This window comes from Meriones unguiculatus, chromosome 2 (assembly GCF_030254825.1).
Source record: "Meriones unguiculatus strain TT.TT164.6M chromosome 2, Bangor_MerUng_6.1, whole genome shotgun sequence".
NCBI lineage: Eukaryota > Metazoa > Chordata > Mammalia > Rodentia > Muridae > Meriones > Meriones unguiculatus.
This window is the reverse complement of record NC_083350.1, coordinates 45,479,806-45,499,808: the sequence shown is the minus strand read 5'-3', so window position 1 is coordinate 45,499,808 and position 20,003 is coordinate 45,479,806. Positions and strand designations below refer to the sequence as shown.

Here is a 20,003-nt window from a genome sequence, read left to right as displayed (position 1 = left end):
GAGATTTCTAACAGGGCCTCCCACTTGCTAAGAACATGCTCTATCACTAACATAAACCCCAGCTGCAAGGAGTGCACTCTCAAAGTTAGAAATGAATGAACCCAGTCAACTCCTCCTTTACATGAGCCTTCCTTGCTCATCAAAGAGGAGCACCAGATGCAAACTATCATATTGAATGATTACAGTCATTTGCCTCTAGAGGATTTGTTCAGCACTGTTATGAGCCCAGGGAGCCATAAACAGAGTTTAGCCATAAGGGAGGTCTGACTTAGGGAAAAAAACAAACAAACAAAAAAAAAAACAAAAAAAAAAAACCAAAAAAAAAAAAAAACAAACAGATCAGTTAACACATGGCATTAAGTGTTCAGAGAGGACATTTAAACCACCTTAGGAGTCCAGGAAGCCTCTTTGGTAGAATGTGCCTTAGCTGAAACTTGAGGTATATGGTGAGCAGGAAATTGGCCCCAAGGATATCTACATCCTAACTCCTGCAATCTATGGACTCCTTCCATGACAGAAAAGGAAACAAGGATGGATGAGATTATGGCTGCTTGTTAGCTGACCTTAAAATGAGATGGTTCTTCTTCATCTGGTTGACCTCATACAAACATGAGAGTGCTTAAAAGAAGAGGAAGAGGCAGAAGAGGAGGCAGGGGTGTGATGTCAAGTTCTCATTTCCCTGTGACTGGATTTTCAAAGCCTGAGATGAGGTTTAGTCCCTGGAAGCTGAAAAGCTCAAGAATATCAGTTCTTTCCAGAATGTCCTATGGGAAGGCAGCCTAACTTTAGCCAGTCACAGCTGTTAGATATCTGGACTCCAGAATGGCAACATGACAACTATGTGAGGTTTAAAGCCTTTGGGGCTGAGAGGTTATTGTTACAGCTTTTAGGAAGTGCTGGGTTTCCTGACATGCCTCTGACAGAAAGGAATGGGCTACTTTAAGATCCTGACAGCATCAGCTAATACATTTGAGACCCACGGACCCTCTGCAGAAAAAAAATACCTGCCAGGAAGTCCCCTGATTCTGTCTTCCTGGAGCTGCACTATGGATGCTTGCCTGTGCCTCTGATTGGTTAGTAACAGCTTCTCACAAATGACAGTGGCCTAGAGATGTTTTAGGGCCAGAGCCACCTATGACCCTTCTCATCTTGCATAAGGAGTAGGTGGGGGAGGCTGAAGCCGTGGGCAGGTGGTAATTTCAACCTCTACTGCTTACCCAAGACCCTGAGCAGAGCAGTGGGGAGGACCTAGGACAGCGTCAACTGTTAATGAATGACACTCGCCTCCAAAATTAATAAGCTTTCTAGTACTTAGGAAAATCCACTCAACTGCAGTCTCCAGGATGACTAATTGACAGAACTGCTAAATTAATCAAAAATGGAAATGAAGACAGAAGAAGGGGGAAGGGATTCTATTTTTACTCAGATGTGGATCTTGTCTTCTCTGCAGTTAATTGCTGCTAAGCTTGAATGGGGTAGACATTGTGAGTGTCTCTCTCTCTCTTTCTCTCTCTCTGTGTATTCTGTTTCATGTAGCTTTGCTGTTTGGCTTTTCTCCAGGTTGGGTGTGTGTCCCTGTGTGTTTGTAATCCTGTCATCAGGAAGAAGCGTTTTAATAAAGGGCTTTGTTTCTCTACCCTAACCAAGCGCTCTTACAGTAAACAATGTTAATTATGCCCAGATTGATACTGAACCCCTTTTGGAGGCTTTAGCACAAATCACAGCTGCAGTTATAGCTGACACCTTTGGACACATTCCATAGGAGCCTGGGGATGGACTAATAAATACAGGTTTATTAGGGGATCGACTGGCTTACAGAATCTGGGCTTGGCAATTAAGTTTGGGATGAATGGATCTCACATCCTGTGCAGATCCAACTTTACACTGCAGCCAGAAATGGTCAGATTAGAGCATGGGGCTGAGGTGAGTAGTATAAATTGTAGACCCATGACATTATCATTCTGGATACTAAAAAACAATCATGTACTTTCCCCTGCCAAATGTGCAGGACAGCAGTGAATTCTCGGGGAAAGCTGACAGACACAGGTTCGAGTCTGCCTTTGGCCCTGGAATTGGGGGCAAGTTTCTTCATCTCTTTTATCTGTAAACGAGGGTACTAATGCCAGTCTGTGTGAGAATGAAATAAGACATAGAAGATTTCAAGACAAACAACTCATTCTTCTGCATGCCTTCCACCTTTGGAGGAAAATAAAATTTCTGGTTTTATTTTTGGGTTAGGCATCAAGCTTGGCTGTGTTTTCATCTGCTGTTTTCTTAATGAGGCTATACCCTAAAAAATCTCAGGGTTTAGGCCTGAAGTACAGTCACCTTTATTTCCTCAATACAAAAAGGCCCAATGGTCCTTAGACACAGTCCATGCCAGACAGACACATTTACATGCCCTGCGGGACTAAGGGCTGAATAGAAAGTCAGATGTGGTGGTATATAGAGAAAGGAATTGCTGTGGTTTTGATTTGGGCTACAGCCTTGCCCTTGTGAAAGGGCACTTGGTGAAAAGGACCACAGATAGCTGTTGGTGGAGCCTGCTACTGTGGAGAGGCATGCTGGCTCTCATCTAAGTCCCTAATGCAAGTCAAATCCCTCCCTACATGGTGCGGTCACCAGAGGCCTGCAGGATGGAGGCAAGCCTGCCCAGACCACAGTGGAGCAGCAATTCAGGACCTTAACCTGTATCTGTAGGGAGTAGGCATCGCGTGATTGATTTCACTCAGCAGATCTGCACCACAACAGTCAGGCAGTGCACTTTTCCTTTAATAGTGAAAGGCTGCCACAGGACCAAATCTCATGATCACGTCCCTAGTCTCATCTTTGTTGGTATCACAGAAGCATTGGAAATCATTGATGCTAGCGTCTTTCTATGCCATTCTCCAGGCATTGCTTACACACTTTGATTTCCTTTTATCTCCTCTCCCCTCCCCTCCCCAGAAGCTCACCTCCTACTTTCTTCTCTGTACTCCATTGTTAAGTGTTAATATCCCTTTGGCCTTGGTCCTGGGCCTCCACTCTTCTCTACCCACACTGTGCCTCCTTAGTAGAATCATTCTGTCCCACAGCTTGAAACACCACAATTTGCTTATGACTTCTCACTTTTATACTTGCAGGGTAATGTCTTTCTGAGATTTCACATCAGTATCTACAACTGACCATTAGACTTCTCTAATTGGATGACTCATAGACATCCCTATCTGGAGATAGCTGAAGAAGCAGGCTTAGTCTTTCTACAGCAAAGCAGTTCCTTCGCCAGCCTCCTCGCTTCAGTATCTTTCCACCGTACCATAAGCCGAATCAATGCATGACTTCTAGCTTCTCCCTTTCCTCTGCCTCACCATATCAAATCTCTCAGCAAGCCCTCACAGCCTTACCTACAGGAAGACCACACCTGTGTCCCACTCCTTGGTCAGAGTGGCTATCATTCCTCTTGAGACCATGGAAAGAGTCCCCAGTTGGTTGCCTTGCTCCTCAGCTGGCTGTCCCATTGTTGAGAAGCCTCTTAAGGTTATAGACATTCTGGCATAGCAGTGCTTTCCTCTCGAGTGTGAGCATGTGTGGCATTCATCTGTATGGGGACACTGCATATGAATGCACATGTGTGAAGCCAGAGGTTGGCGATGAGTACCTTCCTCAAATACTCTCCACCTTACCTAGTGAGGCACGATCTCTCAATGAACCTGGAGTCCATCGAGTCAGCTAGTGTAGCTGGCCAACATACTCTGGGGTTCTCTGTCTCTGCCTTCTGAGGGTGGGGATTGCAGGCAGGGTGACATGCCCACCAAGCATTTACATGGGTGCTGGGGATATGAAGTCCAGTTCTCATGCATGGGTGGGGACTTTACTCAAGGAGCCATCTCCACAGCCCAGCCAAGTCTTTTTTCATGCTGAGATACATTCCAAGAAATGTACTTTTCTTGGAAGATGATGGATAAGATGTCAGTAGGTGATTTAACTTTAGGGGACACTGTCACTGACCAAAAATGATCTTTTGTAACAGGAGGCTATATTCTCTTCCTGCTACTTTGTCCTACTTGGAATGAAATCCATGGGCTTTTCTCACGTTGCACAAAATATGGCTCATAGCCCATACTATTTTTTTTTGCCTCCCTTTCTACACTCCTCTATATAATTATCCCTATCCTCTAGTCCTTGGCTTGTTTTCACAGGTGTTCCTGAGATAGGACCTTCACCACTACTGGATCCTTGCAATAATTCAGCTCTGGTTCAGCTCCACCCCAGCTATTCTCTGTATTATTTCCTACTGCTTGCACCACTGTCTGAAAATTCATACTTATGTATATTTTGAATGGACTTATTTCCTTGCTTTACAGAATATCACTTCCTGGATAGCAAAAGAGCCAGAAGACGTTTAATAGGTCTTAGCTGAATAAGTGATTCCTGGTGTCCTGACGAATTAGAGTAGAGACATGGACTGAGTTCAAGCATCCAGCCCGTCCCAGTACGGCCTCTTCAGCTCTTGTCCCATGGAGCTCTTGTAGCAGGAATCTGACGCTTTCCACCAGGTGGTAAGGGTGGAAAGAGGGCATAGTCATAGGGCTCACCCAGCCCCTACACAAAGTGAGCACACAGTATGACCCTTATCAAGAGCAGCGGGGAGATGGACAGAGAACTGAAGGGCCAGAATGGGAATTGCACAGGCCTGGAACAAACCATAGCCATGTTGGTTTTCCAGTTCACATAATTATATCACTTTCCTTCTTTTCTGATTGAATAATGGTGGCGGGTTCCTCACTGGGTTGGCCTGAGGATGAAATCGGCCCGCACTCGCGTATTTGGCTTGCTTTATAGGCATTGTAAAACATCACAGAGGTGAAAAAACACTGCACATTGTAAAACACACAGAGGTGTGATTACAGTTGGTGACAATACTACTTCTATTATTGCTACCTCTCCTCCTAGATTCACTTGTAAAAAACAAGACACACCCAGTAGGGAAAAGATCGAGAGAGAGGGGGGCTTGGGAGGGGGAGGGGAGAGAACCTTCATCTTACATCATGTTTATGTGTCAGACAATATTCTGTTTCTGCATTTAATCCACCAAGTGCCTACAAGGAAAAAAAATATGGCCACTGGCCCCTTTTTGCAGGTGAGTGAACTGGGACACAGAGAGGTCACCTGCTCAAGATTGCTCAGTTTGGCTACTGTGACATGGGCTGATATTGCCACCTTGTCATCCCTGCACTTTTTATTCCAGTGTCTGAGTTCACTTGCTGCTGTCTGAAAGGAAAAAAGAGTAAAGCTTCCCTGGACTATGTGTGTAGGGAAGGGCAGGCTGGTCTCCATGCCACTCGGCACGCCTCCTTTATCTATGGTGGGCATTTGTGTGTGCAGCAAGTGTCGCTTTTCCCTGCAGAGCCCACAGGAGTTAAGGCACCCTGGGTGCTCCCCTTTATTCGCGGACTGTCTCTAAATGATACAAATAAAGATACAACCTAGGGTCAATCTAGAAATCAGGCCCACAGTCCATGTCTTCCACATCCTTCCTTGCAGGTAGTCTCTGATGGTCCCTGGGCACAGTCACTCTCACAATCATACATTGAAGGTTTTGCATCCTGCTTGGCTTGTCACGTGTTCTTGCCCTCAAGTGCATCCACAGGACCCCAGAAAGTAAATTCTGTACACCCCTTCAAAGTGCCTCATTCCCACTGGTGGATTTCTTTGCTTCTTCTAAATAAAAGTTTAAATTGTATATGCTATATATATCAAAGACTTATTTTAAGACAAAATTCTTTATGATTTTCCAATGGCATTTCTTTTTTTCTTTTTAGCTTTTGAGACAAAGTTTCTCTGTGCAGCCTTGGCTGTCCTAGACTAGCTTTGTAGACCAGGCTGGCCTTGAACTCACAGAGATCTGCCTGCCTCTGCCCTCCTTGAGTGCTAGAATTACAGGCGTGCACCACCACACCTGGCTTCTTTTTTTATTTTATTAAGAACTAAACTCAAACTCTACTTATTATCACTGAAGAGTGACTTTTGAGTAGGAAGCAGACCTAGCTCAGAATGTCTCAAATGAAGCAAAATCTTCTTCGGAGGAAAACGGCTTCAGCACCATGGAAAGTTCCCTGACCGCCTTCTCCCAAAAGCCAGGATGGTGGTGCGGAACAGCAAGGTTTCAAAGTACAGTTCTCGTGGTCCTGTTCCTTTAGTCCTCTGTCTACGCCACACTTAAAAAGAGCCACACTTAGAACACCCACTCTGTATGTACACTGTGTGAACCTTGCGTCAGGGACATTTTTTTCTGTCCTTACTGCCAGGAGGGAAAGCAATGACTTGCAGGAAGTAACAAGATGAGGACAGGAGGCTTCTAGGCCTGAACACTTGCAGAATTATTTATCTTTCCTTCCCAAAGGGGCCAAATTTTACCACCCCCAACTAACATGCAAGCTAGTTTTTGGCCCCGTGCCTCCGAATGTGGCTTATAAAGAAGTGGGATTTTGGATACAGATGCATACAAGAAAGAGGGTGTGTACACACAGGGAGAAGATTGCCTTCTTTAAGTGAAGGCTACAATGGTGTGACCAGACTAGCCAACCCTGCCAGCCGACATCTTTCTGAGACTTTTGAGACAGAGGCTGGTATGATGGCTCGGCTGTTAAGAACGCTGCCACACAAGCCTGAGAACCTGTGCTTGACTCGAGAGTGCGCATGAAAACACAGGATACAGCGGCACATGTCTGTAATCCTATTTCTGTTGGGAAATGGGAGGCTGCGAAGGGGAATTGCCTAGGACTTTGCAATTCCAGCTAGACTGGAATACAGAGTATGGCAGAAGCAACAGGAGAGACCCTGGTACAAAAGTCGAAGGAAGGAGAGAAGTGACTGCTGAAAGTTTTCCACTGGCTTTCTCATGAGCTTAACATTTAGATTAACAGAATGAATAAAGATGTGGTACTTGCAAGCCTGCATCCACACACAGGACCTGTAGTGAATAAGAAACTTGAAATTGGAAACAGAATTGTGACACAGTAACATTTTGCTGTCTAAGTGGCTCAGAGGTACTTTGTTAAAACATCCTTGGTAAGTGAAGATACCTTTTCTCATAGCTCTTTGTGCCATTCTTCCTTTCTCTTTCCCACAAGGGTTCAGTCTGGCTCCATGACAGGTATATGATAATTGAGGGTCATGGTGGAAGAGTGTTCCAGGCAGAGGAAAAACTTATGCAAAAACCCTGAGGCAGGAATGGGCTAAAGATGTTGGAGGTTCCTGAAGCAGGCCAGGGTGGTTCCCTGGAGCCTAGAGGGTGGAGACAGGGACAGGAGGCAGTCCCAAATGGTGATGGACAGGAGTTCTGGCTTTAACTCTTTCCATTTTAGGCTGGCATTGGTATTACCTGGCCATTTTCTTCACCCATTCCCCAACACATGTGTGTGGAAAGAGACAAGCAGGAACCAGCCCAGCATAGTGTTGCTCCCTTTGTTTCAGGCGCCTCAGACTAAAAATGCAAACACCTCACCACTGCCAGAAGCGAAAGGGGGAAAAAAATCAGAAAATAGAGAGGGAGAGGACAAATCATCCCTTCCAACCCCTGCTGAGCATGCAGAGTGAGGGACATATGGAAATTAATATATTCGGCTCTGATAACACGGTTTTCCTCGGCGTTTTGATTAAATGCCGACGGTTATTAAATACGCTCCTTCTAGGCGCTCATCTCCGAAAGCCAATGTTGCTTTTCATTTTGAACTCTGATGAACTGTCTCGTGCCACTCACACGCCTCAGCTGAGCCTTAGCTGAAGGTGGGCTGGCACTGGAGGAGGACAGAGAAAAATCAATATGAAATGTCAGGCGGGAGGGAGGTCAGAACATGGGCCTCCCTAGCTGGCAGGAGCTGGGGCCGGGTGGCTTTGGAACAAAGGGAGGTGTGCCTTGAAGAAGGTCAGCCTTTTGGCTCAGTCAGGAAAACGAATCTATTTCTTCTTAATTAGGTTAACAGGCTGGCGCCTTGCAAAGCTGGGCTGGGCTGGGGTTGGGTGGTAAAGGGCAGGTTTGAGGAAGGCTTGCTCGCAGGCTGCTTCCTAGCTTCTGGGTCTCTCGGGGGACTGCTCTATGGACTTTGATCTTGTAGGGGTGTGTGGCACGAGGGCTGTATAAAGGAGCATGTCCCAGGGGAGACTTCCTGCTTCGGTGTATATGGATGACCCTTCCCTATTCTCCTCGGTCTTTGCATGTCAGAACAGCAATCATGGCCTGGCAAGGTCCCCATGATGCTAACTCACAGCACACCAGGCCGCTCTTTGATGCTGCTTAGTGCTCTGTTTGTGAGTCGCTAACGGAGGCAGGTGTCTTTACTCTTCAGCATGCTTAATTTTCTCTGTGGACTTGACTGGTCACAGGTGCTCACATACTTGGTCTGACATCCTGGTGTTTCTTCAAGGATGTTTTGGGATAAGTTTAACATTTGAATTGGTAAACTGAATAAATATTGACCTCTTAATGGGGATGAACCTCAGCCAATGAGGTGAAGGCGTGGTTGGAAGAAAGAGCCTGTCCTTTTGTGAGTGACAGAGCCTTTCTCCACCTGACTGCTTTGGGGGTGGGGGGTTTGGGATGATTTTTACCCCTTTGGTGTTGTTGAATTGAGACACTTGGATCTTCAGCCTGGTGGCCTGTGGAACGGAAGGACATCCCCTCTCCCAGAACTTTAGCTTGCTGACGGCAGATCTCAGTGGGCCAGTTCCTTATAATAAATCTCTGCATACACAGTGCCCATCCTCCCCCCCCATCTCTGCAGGACCTTGGCTAAGAGAGTGAGCTCTAAGAGACAGAGAGATGTGCATCTGCTTTTGCTCATCCTTGTTTCTCCTGAGTTGGATACAGTGCCTGGCATATAGTATGTAGTCGGTGAATATGAATTAAATTATGAATAATGGGGCCACCCATGCCCGGAAAAGAATAGTGTTCTAAGTACCTTACAGCAGCAGGCCTGGGGGGTTGGAGGACTGAGGTAACCATTCTGGTTGCCATCTATTACTCCCTCATGCTCAGAAGATGCTAGAAGTCATGTGTATTCATGTAACAGTGTTGATCTCTTCTTCCCACTTGCCCTGTGGGGTCTGTGGGGGCTCAGGAGGATTGCCTGGGGTCACAAAGTCACCAAGGAACAGAGTTTAGTTGTGCTCCCCAAATACTGTCCTAAACCATTCTCATTCTAAAATCTTTTAAGGCCTTGACCATTCTCCAGCTTTAGTTCTGGGCTCAGCCATTTTCCTAGTCAGTTCATAGTTCATTCCTCTGCATTCTAGACTCATGTTGGCCTTGCCCAACTCCAAAGCCCAGACTAGTACCTACTGCACTGGTTGTGGGGACACCAGGGCATCTTGCAGCCCCTCTGGAATATCTCTAAGCCAGTGGTACTCCTACCTTGTTCCATCTTCACGTCCCAGAGAGAACCTGTGCCTCGAGGCAGCTCATGTTAGACCACAGTCAGCAGGTCCCAAACTGGACACAAATGCTTCATGCCTCATATGATCCGCAGTAGTCCCCATCCCACTTGCCATTCATGTCAATCATTGGGCGTGCCTTCCTTTCCCTCTTCCTTCCCCTAGCCCTACATCTACCCCTGCCTCTTCTGAGAATTCCAGTAGCTCTCAACCTGTGGGCTGCGATTCTCAGTGTGTGTGTGTGTGTGTGTGTGTGTGACATATCAGATACCCTGCCTGTCATAACAGTTGCAGAATTACAGTTATGAAGTAGCAACAACAACAACAACAAAATACTATGGTTGTGGGTCCCCACAACATGAAGAACTAAAGTAGAGGGTCACGGCATTAGGAAGGTTGAGAACCACTGTCCTATCCCTTCCTCATCCCCTGTATATCTTTACTGCCAGCCCCTCACAGCCCTGCAAATCTGGTTAATTCCGCTGCTAAGATCTACCTGTTCCTGACCATGCCATCTGACCTCCTTGTCCAAACCACCCTTTAACAGTCTCTTTACTGTTTCCCTGGCTGCTCCTTGGGGTCGTCCTCCTCACAACAGTGAGTGATCGCCACACAGAATTCAGACCAGCTCAGTATCAGCCAGTTGCTGGCAGGGTTTCCTCTGTCCTTCGGACCCACGCAGGTTTGCATGGTAGCCTTCTCAGGAACATTAAATGTAGGGCTGACTCCCACGTCAGCTTAGCACCGCTGATTTCTTTACTCCCAGTGTGAAATGAGATGAAACCCTTCCAGAGTTCCATATTCTTTCTTGCATGTCAGACGCCAGGGCACCTCCCCTCCCCCCATGGCCCTTGTGCTGATACTCACACTTGGTGTGCCTATCACACAGGGCAGAGGCCCGCATGTCACACAGCCGGATGGTCCCCTTGCTGCTGCTGTATACGAAGGTGTTGCAGTGATGGGGGTGGAACTCAGCCGCTGTGATCACCTCCGTGAGCTCCTCCATGTTGGCTGGCTTGATGTCCACGATATCTGGCACAGACGAGTCAAGGAAGGACCAGGAGAAGGGAGTAGAGCTTGGGGCATTAGCAGCTCTCGCTACAAGTGCTACGAGAGCATTTATCACACACAGGGGGATCTCACTGGAAAGCTGTTAGCAGAAGAGCAGGCAGCAGTGATTTCTGGCAGCTGAGGCTCAGGGATAAAAGGGAGGGGATGGCCTCGTAGTCAGAGGTAGCGTTAGAATTTAGGTCTTAGGTCTAAGCTGACTCTAATTACCGAACCCAGGATGCTGAGGCTACAGGTTCAAGTGCAGCCTGGGCCACACTGTGAAACCCTATCTCAATGAACTCAGGTGTTCCCAACTCCTCATCTCAATTCCATCTTCTGTGACATGTAGAAGGCAACTTCATTTTTGCCCATGAGATCACTCAAGAATGTTTCCTATTCTATAGCAACAGGAAGGGCCTAGCTAGGCCCGCTCTAGCCAAACTATTCAATTCGAATTCTTACAGGGATTCCTGGGCTGATAAGTTTCATCTGCAACAGGCTGCAAATCTTCTCCCCCTTGAAAGATCTGCATAACAACAGCAGCTGCTACTCAATGAGGGTTTGCTAAAAGGCCTCTTGGCACATATATCCTGAATTTTGATTCATTTAACCCTCACGGTATGAATAACACATTTACCCCCTCATTTCCAGGGGTGCAAGGAGAGGCTCTGTGAGCATTCAAGAAGTTTCCTCAAGAGACATGGCTAACAGGCTGGGAGACACTCAGCAGGGGAAGGTGCTTGCTGCCAGGCCTGATGGCATTAGCTTGATCTCTGGGACCCAACTGGTAGAAAATGACCAACTTCCACAAGCTGTCTTATAACTTCCTCCTGTGTACTGAGGAACACATTCACCTACACACACACACACACAATTTGTGTATATATATGTATGTATGTATATGTACACTATACATACACATATGGTATACACATAATGTATATATTAATGTATATACTCAACGAGTATCTGTATACTTACCCATACATATACATATGTATCTAATATATATATTGTGTGTATGTGAGTAGGTGAATATCCTCATATGTCTGTACACACACATACACACACAAACACGCACACACACAACTTTGTACCTGGAGTGAAGACTGGGCGGTTTCACGATAGCCCAGTTTCCCTCCGTTAGGATGTGTCTCTGTAAGCTGTGATTTGCTAGGGCTGGGGTGTTGGGTGTTGAGGCTAAAGTATCAGGAAGAAACCATCTGTGTGTAGTGAGGGACATGCATTGGGTAGAATAGACTCAGCTCCCAGGTTCCCACCTTCTCAATATATTCTTTTGTCATAAAAATTATATATGTATGAATGTATTTGTTCATATGTATATGTATCTAAATATATGTCTATCTATTTAGAGGCCACATCCTTGGACACCAGAAGGAAACGTGTAGACTTTGTTTATAAAGGCAATTCAGTGGAAATAGAAGCTGAGCAAGGGGACCTGAGCTCCTCTGACCCCACTACTCACGTGTCATCTTCGTGATGTTTGCCCCCTGTATGTTTCACAGGTTATGTATACATATTGACCATGTTTTTCTTTAGACCATCTTTGAATTGCCTCACTTTTTCATCTCACCTAAGCAGTAAGCAAACATTCCCAAAATAATGGGCTTAATCATCTACATGAAAATGAACACAGTGATTAAAACGAAAAGGCATGGGCCGGGAATCTCTGTGCCACTCTTGGGGAAGCAATGCGCGGCACGAACGAACAGTAGCTTGACACAGACGGCCCGAAGGACACTTCTCACTAAGCAAGCAACACAGATCCCTCTTTGGCAAGCAGACAGGGACAAACAAGCTCATTATTTTGAGCCCTTTTAGTGCCAATTAGGTAGCCATTAGGTAGCAAATGTAGACACGTAGCAGCAAACACCGCCTAGGATCCTGTTGGCTCTGTTGCGGAGTGCAGTTTGTTACAGTGGCTTTGCACCAGGCTGGCCCTCTTCCTGTGTGATTATCTCTTAGGCACCGCACTGCGTTCTTTCTAAAATTAGTTTGAGCCTGTGCTAACATTGCCTTTTGGCGCATTTTCATCTGCTAAAACCAGATGCAAAGATTACTTGGTTCGACGGGGCATGCGTATTCCTGCGGTCACAGAACACTACTTCTTGACTCAGGGCTTGCATTTGGAATACGCATCCGAAGCGTGAACACAAACAGCTTGGCAGGGGCTGCAGGCCGCAGCTCTGATGTGCTCCCTGGCTGCTGACCCATGCCTTGGGCTTGAAGGGCATGGCAATGGGTAGGGCAAGCAGAGGTTCGTGTTTAGCTGCTGTCAGATCCCATCAGAAAGTGTCTCTGTACCCCACGGTGCCAGCACGCATGTTTTCCTTTTCTCCAAGTAGGGAGAGAAAATCTGGTGTCAGTTTTCTCAGTGTAGCTCAGCAGACAAGCCGAACTGGAAGAGATCTTCACTGTGTGGGAGAGGGAGGTGCTACAGACACAGTTATTTTTTTTTTTCAACCTAAAAATAAAGTCTCAAAGTCAGAAGATATGAAAACAAAGTGCCTGAGCATGTCTGTGCCTCCAGAAGTACCCTCCCACCACCGCGGGCATCTTCCTGGAGCAGTGCCCAGTGGATCTGCCTGGTCCACTGTGTCTAGATCTGTCCTTCCTCCCACCCACCCTTCATCTGTCTGACTTAGGTTTGGCCAAGGGAAGAAGCCATGATTCTATTCATTCTCAGCACAACCACCCAATAGCTGGTGCCTACCAAGTACTGAGGCTGTCTGGACTAAGTGTCTTATCAGCTCATCTGGCCTTCATTTCAGGCAGATGAAGTCAGTGCCATTAATAGCCCCATTTTACAGCGGAGAAAATGGAGTGAAGCAAGTTTGTTTTTCTAATCAGGGAAAACTTCTGTTTCTTAAATTTGTTCTTTGCCATTTTCATCCATATATTCATTACATTCTGATTACTCTTGACTTTTTGTCTCTTTCCTGCTCATATTAACCCCTCATCCTTTCTATAAGTTCCATTTCCATATTCATGAGCGTTTTTTTTTTTATTATTGTTTGATACCCAGTGGGCTTAACTGGGACCATCTGAGTGACTGTGGCTTTGGCATTATTTATTTATTTTGAATGTGCCAAAGTGTGCAAAGGACATGCTGGTGGAGTTGGTTCTCTTCTTCCACTTTGTGGGTTCTGGGGATTGAACTTAGGCCATCAGTGGCAAGAGCTTTTACTTGCTAAGACACCTTGCTGGCCTCTGAGGTAAATTTCTCAGGGTCGTAGGACTGTGTGGGGCAGAGCTTGGATTTGCACCCAAGCTTGTGCAAGGATTTGTTACACTCTACAAGGAGTGGCCTCACCAGGCCAGGTTCCCTGAGCTGTTTTGTCTGGCTCTAGGGGAACAATGAGTAGCTCACCAGAGGAGGCTCTAGCTCCTTTGCACTATGCCCCTGGAAACTCACCAGCTACAATGCTGTGATGGTATTTTCCAGAACCAGGCATTTTATGTCCTATGATATAGTTGATTTTCTTGAACTAGAAGTTGGGACAAAAGCCTGACAGGGCTTTCTTGTCCTATTTCTTAAGGGAAGACTTTGCTGAATTTTAGAAACATGAGAGGAGGAAACCCACACTGATATTCATAGACCCAGGCCATTCCATTCCTCTCTTGGGTTCTGAAGGCTCCAGCATACACATTTCCCCCTTCGTATTGGGAAGGAGGGAGAAAGGGGCTATGCAATGCAAGGTTCCCAGCGTTACTAGAAAAATGGAATGATGTATTTTGACAGTCAATTTTCTCCATCTGATCCTTTTGAGCACTCTATTTAAATTATTTCCCTGTTGTTCCAAATAACTAAACAGCAAAAGATATCACTGGGCTCGTGCTTAATGTACAATCCAGACAAACAACAGATTGCCATTAAATTAACCCTGGGGCCTGACAGATCTGTTCTTTTTGACCTCAACTGCTTGGAGCATGCCTTATTAATGCTAAACCCAGGCAAATTACCTCTACTAACAAAAGGGGTTAATCTGGCTCTCCAGGGGGTACTCTGGAGACAGCTCTGAGGATGAGATGGGGCACAGCCAGCCTGGCAGCTGAGCTTCATCCTTGCAAGGCAGAAGGCGGGAAAGTGAGGGCACTGCTGTGCCAGGCAGTTGCCTAAGGCATCATAGAAAGTAATAATTGAAGACACTGGGAGGTCACCTTTTCAGGGATTTGCTTAAAACAAATAAGCAGCCCAAGCCATAGATTACATGAGCAGTAGGATAAGGGGGTGGGGAAGATTAGGGCAGGATGGCGAAGGGAATGGGAGTCCTTTCGAAGGCAATGCGCACAAAAGTTTGGAAGACACAAGCTTTCTAGACCTGTCACTCCCCAGGCTCCAGTCAACAGCAAGATTATGAAAGACTGACCTAAATAATTGTAAACACATGATAAAGTAAACTTAAAAAAAGTCTCTGTCATTAAATTATTTCTACAGTGAGATATCCAAGTATGTAAAAACAACAACAAAAACCACTGCATGTAAAATTCTGACACGAGGATCACAATGCAATTTAAGCCTACACCTGAAAGTGATGCACTTAATAGCTGGCGGAGCATGGAGCTGCTCGTGACGGTTCGATGAGGGGCATATCTGTGAGCCGTTCTTTTTTTTTTTTTAATAGTATCCACCATTCCCACATCTAAATCCAATGAAATAGTAAGATTTTAGAGTATAATGGTATTTAAGACAGATTTTATGTTTGTCATATATTATTCCTGGTGAGGGAAAATAGGGACAAAATAGATAGTACAGCCTGATGACTAAAGGAAAATGAAGGGCAAGAGCAGGAGTAGACAAGAAACACAGCCATGCCTTGCAGAGAGAACAGATTCCCAAAGTCAGCGTGTATATCACCTGTGAGTACCTGGCGTCCACTCACGTTCCCCTAGAGAGCAAACAACCTGCTAGTGTTCTCATGGGTGCAGGGCATATGCCAGTGATCAAACCAGAAAGAATTCCAACCTACAGGGTCTGTATTAGGAGGCTTGAGGTTGACAGAGAAGGTAGATCAGTTACCTTAGGCAGGGTCTCTCTCTTTTGCTCCCTCCCTCTCTCTCTCTCTGTATTCATGTGCATGTCCATGCGTGAGCGTGTGTGAATATGTGTGTTTATGTTTGTGCGTACACATGCGCTTGTGTGTGCATGTGTATACGTGTGCGTGTGTAGTGGAGAGTGAGGGGTGCTGTATCCCAGACTGAAGGGAAGAAAGACCTCACGAATAAAGAGTTTGAATTTCTTGGTTCCCCCTCCCCCTGCTTCCTTCTTTTTTTTTCTCAACCAATATGGTTGAATTAGCTGGCATTCTCAAAACCGAGAGGAAAAATCAGTGTGAGGTTATTGGCTGTTTTATCTCATTTTCCAAGAGCTCTACAGTGGATATTACTAAACCAAGGAAACAGCCAGCACTTAAACAATAGGACCTTCTTGTCTTGGGGTCGCCCTGGAGAGCTGAGACAGGCCCCTCAGCTCAGTGGGTAGAGTTCAAGAAAACATTGTGCTAGAGACTCTGACTGTCACAAATGAGGCTGGGAGAGCAGGGCTAGGTTTTCATTCCACTTCCATTTAGCTTAGAGAACTTGAGAAAGTCACTTTCTCTCTCCGGGGCTCAATTTATTTGCCTTTAAATGAATAGAATCCTATTAACACCCTCTGAGGATTTTAATTATCAGAAGAGATAATGGAGAAAAATTATTCAAATCATTTTCATATTAGACAAAATCCCATCTTCATGTATCCAAGGAAACCATTTCCACGCAGTGTCTTGGGGTCAATGTGGCTGTCCACGCGTGCCTCTGATTCACTGCATTGATTTTTCTGATACCGACAATTATTTTCCCCAAGTCCTGGCTAAGCCAGGCAGGGACGAGAGAGAAGGGGATCCTTGCAGAGCTGTTACAAACTGCAACAATGCTGCCTTTATTGGATGAGGTCACCACTTCACAAGCACCAGAGGGCACCTATGTGCTCCCTGTCTGTGGGAGATTCTAGACCAGTGGCTCTCAGCCTCCCCAACCTGCTGCCCTTTCATACAGTTCCCCGTGTTGTGGTGAACCGCCAACCATAAATTTTTTTCATTGCTACTGTAATCTTGCTACTCTTAGGAATCATAATGAAAATATCTGCTACGTGGTCACTGTGGAGCGGGGGGGTTGCCATCCATGGGTTGGGAACTACTGCTATAGAAAGTCTGCCAGTTCTGAAGTGGGGGGATAGCTGCATGTTGGCCTTGAACTCTGAGCCTCTTACAGTTGGACTCCCTTTCGGGGACACACACTGCCACAAGGTCTTCCTCTGTTTTTTTAAGGTTCAGATTTGATCCGTGGATATTAAGCAATGATTACAAAGTACCCAACTTTATCAGCTTAAAAGGACATGGGTAAGGCACTGGTGATTTCTGAAGCACACTTCAGGGAATATTCATCTTTCAGAAGCTTTAAAAAGCCAATGTGCAAACATCCATGGGGTATTTGCCGAGTGCTCGGCTCAGCCTGACAGAGTTGTATGACGCCATATTAAATCTAGAGGGTGCTTCACAAGGCTGGCTCCAGCACTGTTTGTGACTGGAGGGTTCTTGAAGGCCCCACAACCACAGACTCTTTCTCCACATGTCAGAAGGCCCAAAATTGTGTAACAGAAAATTTCATTAAAAAAATTTAAAAACATTTATTAATTTGTATTTTATATGCATTGGTGTTTGCCTGCATGCACCTCTGTGTAAAGCTGTCTGATTTTGGAGTCACATACAGTTGTGAGCTGCCATGTAGGTGCTGGGATTTGAACCTGGGTCCTTTGGAAGAACAGTCAGTGTTCCTAACTGCTGAAACATCTCTCCATCTCCCATAGAAAATGTCTAATCCACATATAATATAGGATAAACCTACTAAAATCTGTACATCTAAAGAAACTAATCAAGAGGGAGGACTCTGGCTAAAATGCTCAATTCCTATCCAGAAAGGCAAAGAGGATGGACATCAGAAGAAGGAGAAAAGAGGGAACAAGTCAGAAGTCTGAAGCAGAGGACCTCTGAAAGGCTCTGCCCTGCAGACTATCAATGCAGATGCTGAAACTTATGGGCAACCTTTGGGCAGAGTGCAGGGAATCTTATGAAAGAAGTGGGAAACAGTAAGATCTGGAGAGGACAGGAACTCCACAAGGAGAGCAACAGAATAAAAAATTCTGAGCACAGGGGTCTTTCCTGAGACTGATACTCCAGCCAAGGACTATGCATGGAGATAATCTAAGACCCCTGCACAGACATTGTCCATGGCACTTCAGTATCCAAGTGGGTTCCATTGTAATAGGAACAGGGACTGTCTCTGACATGAACTGATTGGCCTGCTCTTTAATTTCCTCCCTCTGAGGGGGAAGCAGCCTTACCAGGCCACAGAAGAAGACAATGCAGCCACTCCTGATGAGACCTAATTGACTAGGATCAGAAGGAAGGAAAAGAAGACCTCCCCTATCAGTGGACTTGGGGAGGGGCATGCATGCAGAGGGTGGAGGAAGGGAGGGATTGGGACAGGAGGAAGAAGAGAACTATAGGAGGGATACAAAGTGAATAAAGTGTAATTAATAAAAAAAAAAAGAAAATGTCTAATCCAAGAGTCTGTTGAGGTATTGTTTTCATCATGAAGCTGTCCAACCGTCTGGGACCCCTTCCTGCCTCCACATCCTGGAGCACATTTGCCACATAGTATGTGCTTGGTTATGTTGGCATGGTTGAATATAGTTACTATAATTTGGAGATTGGCTGCTAAAATATTAATCCTCAAATGTGACCTGTCGTAGAATATCAGATGATCTTGAACACAGAAACTCATGTATAAAGAAAGTTTCTGGGTATGGTAGCATACACCAGTAGTCATGATTCCCAGGAAGCCAAGATCCTGAGATGCTGAGTTCCAGGCCAGCCTGAGCTATATAGTGAGACCATGTCTCAATAAAATAAAATAAAGGAAACATGAAGAAACTCCCAGAGATGGCATATATCTGCAACTAATTTGGTGTTTAATACAGGCCCCCAAACGATTAAACTTTCATCAGAGGTCATGTGTTTGTCTTCTTCTGTCACACACTTGCTTTGATGGCTTTGTCTATGCTAGCTCTGTTAAGATGACCTTGGGATGCCCTTTCTTCAGTTTCAGATCAGGCTTAGTTATAAGGAATATTGTCTTTAGAAAGCTGGGGGAAGGGAACAAAAGGGAAAAAGTTGATGCATATGCTTCTAGTTGTACACACTCTTACCCTCCTAGTGCAGCCATGAAGAGCGTTCACAGATACAACTAAAGACCCCCAACCAGTTGAATCTAAGTTAATAAAAAAGGAGAGCATGTAGGGTGGGTCTATCTGGAGGACATTTATCTATTTATCTGTCTGTCTATCTATCTATCTATCTATCTATCTATCTATCTATCTATCTATCATCTATCTATTTATTTATATCTATTTATTTTTGAGTCAGCGTTTTTCTATGTAGTCTTGGCTATCTTGGAAATTACTTTCTAGACAAAGCTGGCCTCAGACTTAGAGATAGTCCTGCCTCTGCTTCCCAAGTGCTGGGATTAAAGGTGTGCACTACCATGCCTGGCCTAGATTGAGGACATTTAATAGAGAGTTCAGGCTTGGTGTGGGATAGGGCTCATTTGGTAGGGTGCTTTCCTAATATAGACAAGGTCCTAGCCCTGCAGGATCTAGGAGTGGTGTTAGAGGGAGGCAAAGGCAGGAGGATCAGAAGCTCAAGATCATCTTCAGCAATGGAGCAAGTCTGAGGCCAGGCGGAGTCATAGGGGACCTGTTAAAGGAAAACTCGGGCAGATCTGCTCCTTACCCTTCCCTCCCGGCTGTGGCCTGGCTAGCCATTTACCTACAAGGCCAATTCACTGGATGTATGCATCACCAAAGCTTTAAGCACGCCTTCCTGGTTCTCATCTTTATCTCTGTGCTTACCCCAGTCCTGCTTCTCCAACTGAGCTCTGACCACTCCATCCACCTCCCCAGATTACAGGGCTTCAGCCCTAGGGATGGAGCTGTGCTCTTCACATCATCTCAGTTTACAGAGTAGGTACTCAGCAATGCTCATGGCTTTTGCTGGACTCATTCTTCTGATTCTCTTATAAGCTTCTTTGCATTTTCAGGGGCAGACACACCACAGCGGGCACCACAGGTCAACAGGTCAAGGCACCAAGCTGGTGGAATGTGAATTCTATAACCTACGATTGTCTTATGGGAGAAAAGCACAAAAGAGCACGTCGGGAAGAAAAGTGGGCTGAGAAAATGCTCTCTAGAATGACAGCTGCCATGTACGCCGTAACAGAATGCCATGCCAGCTTCATGCTGCACTCAGCCCTCTGCACAACACGCCGCAGGGAAGTTCATGTAACCCTCACAATGACCCCCAGAGACAATCTTATTATTTCCATCGATTGATGAGTGGATTGAGGGATAGAGAGATCTCAAGTGACTAATTAAGGTTACACGCATTTGGAAGACAGTATTGGGTTCAAGTCTAATTCATCTG

The 20,003-nt window shown here is 45.7% G+C and overlaps 1 protein-coding gene across 4 annotated transcripts in view; it reads right to left on the bottom strand.

The window, feature by feature from the left end:
* Ppp2r2b (protein phosphatase 2 regulatory subunit Bbeta) overlaps nt 1-20,003 on the bottom strand; it is a 393,334-nt gene that overhangs the window by 31,523 nt on the left and 341,808 nt on the right. For all 4 annotated transcript variants that reach the window (XM_060377325.1, XM_060377326.1, XM_060377327.1 and 1 more), the window contains one exon: nt 10,279-10,443. In XM_060377325.1, coding sequence (XP_060233308.1) covers nt 10,279-10,443 — 165 coding nt within the window. The remainder of the gene's footprint in view (nt 1-10,278; nt 10,444-20,003) is intronic.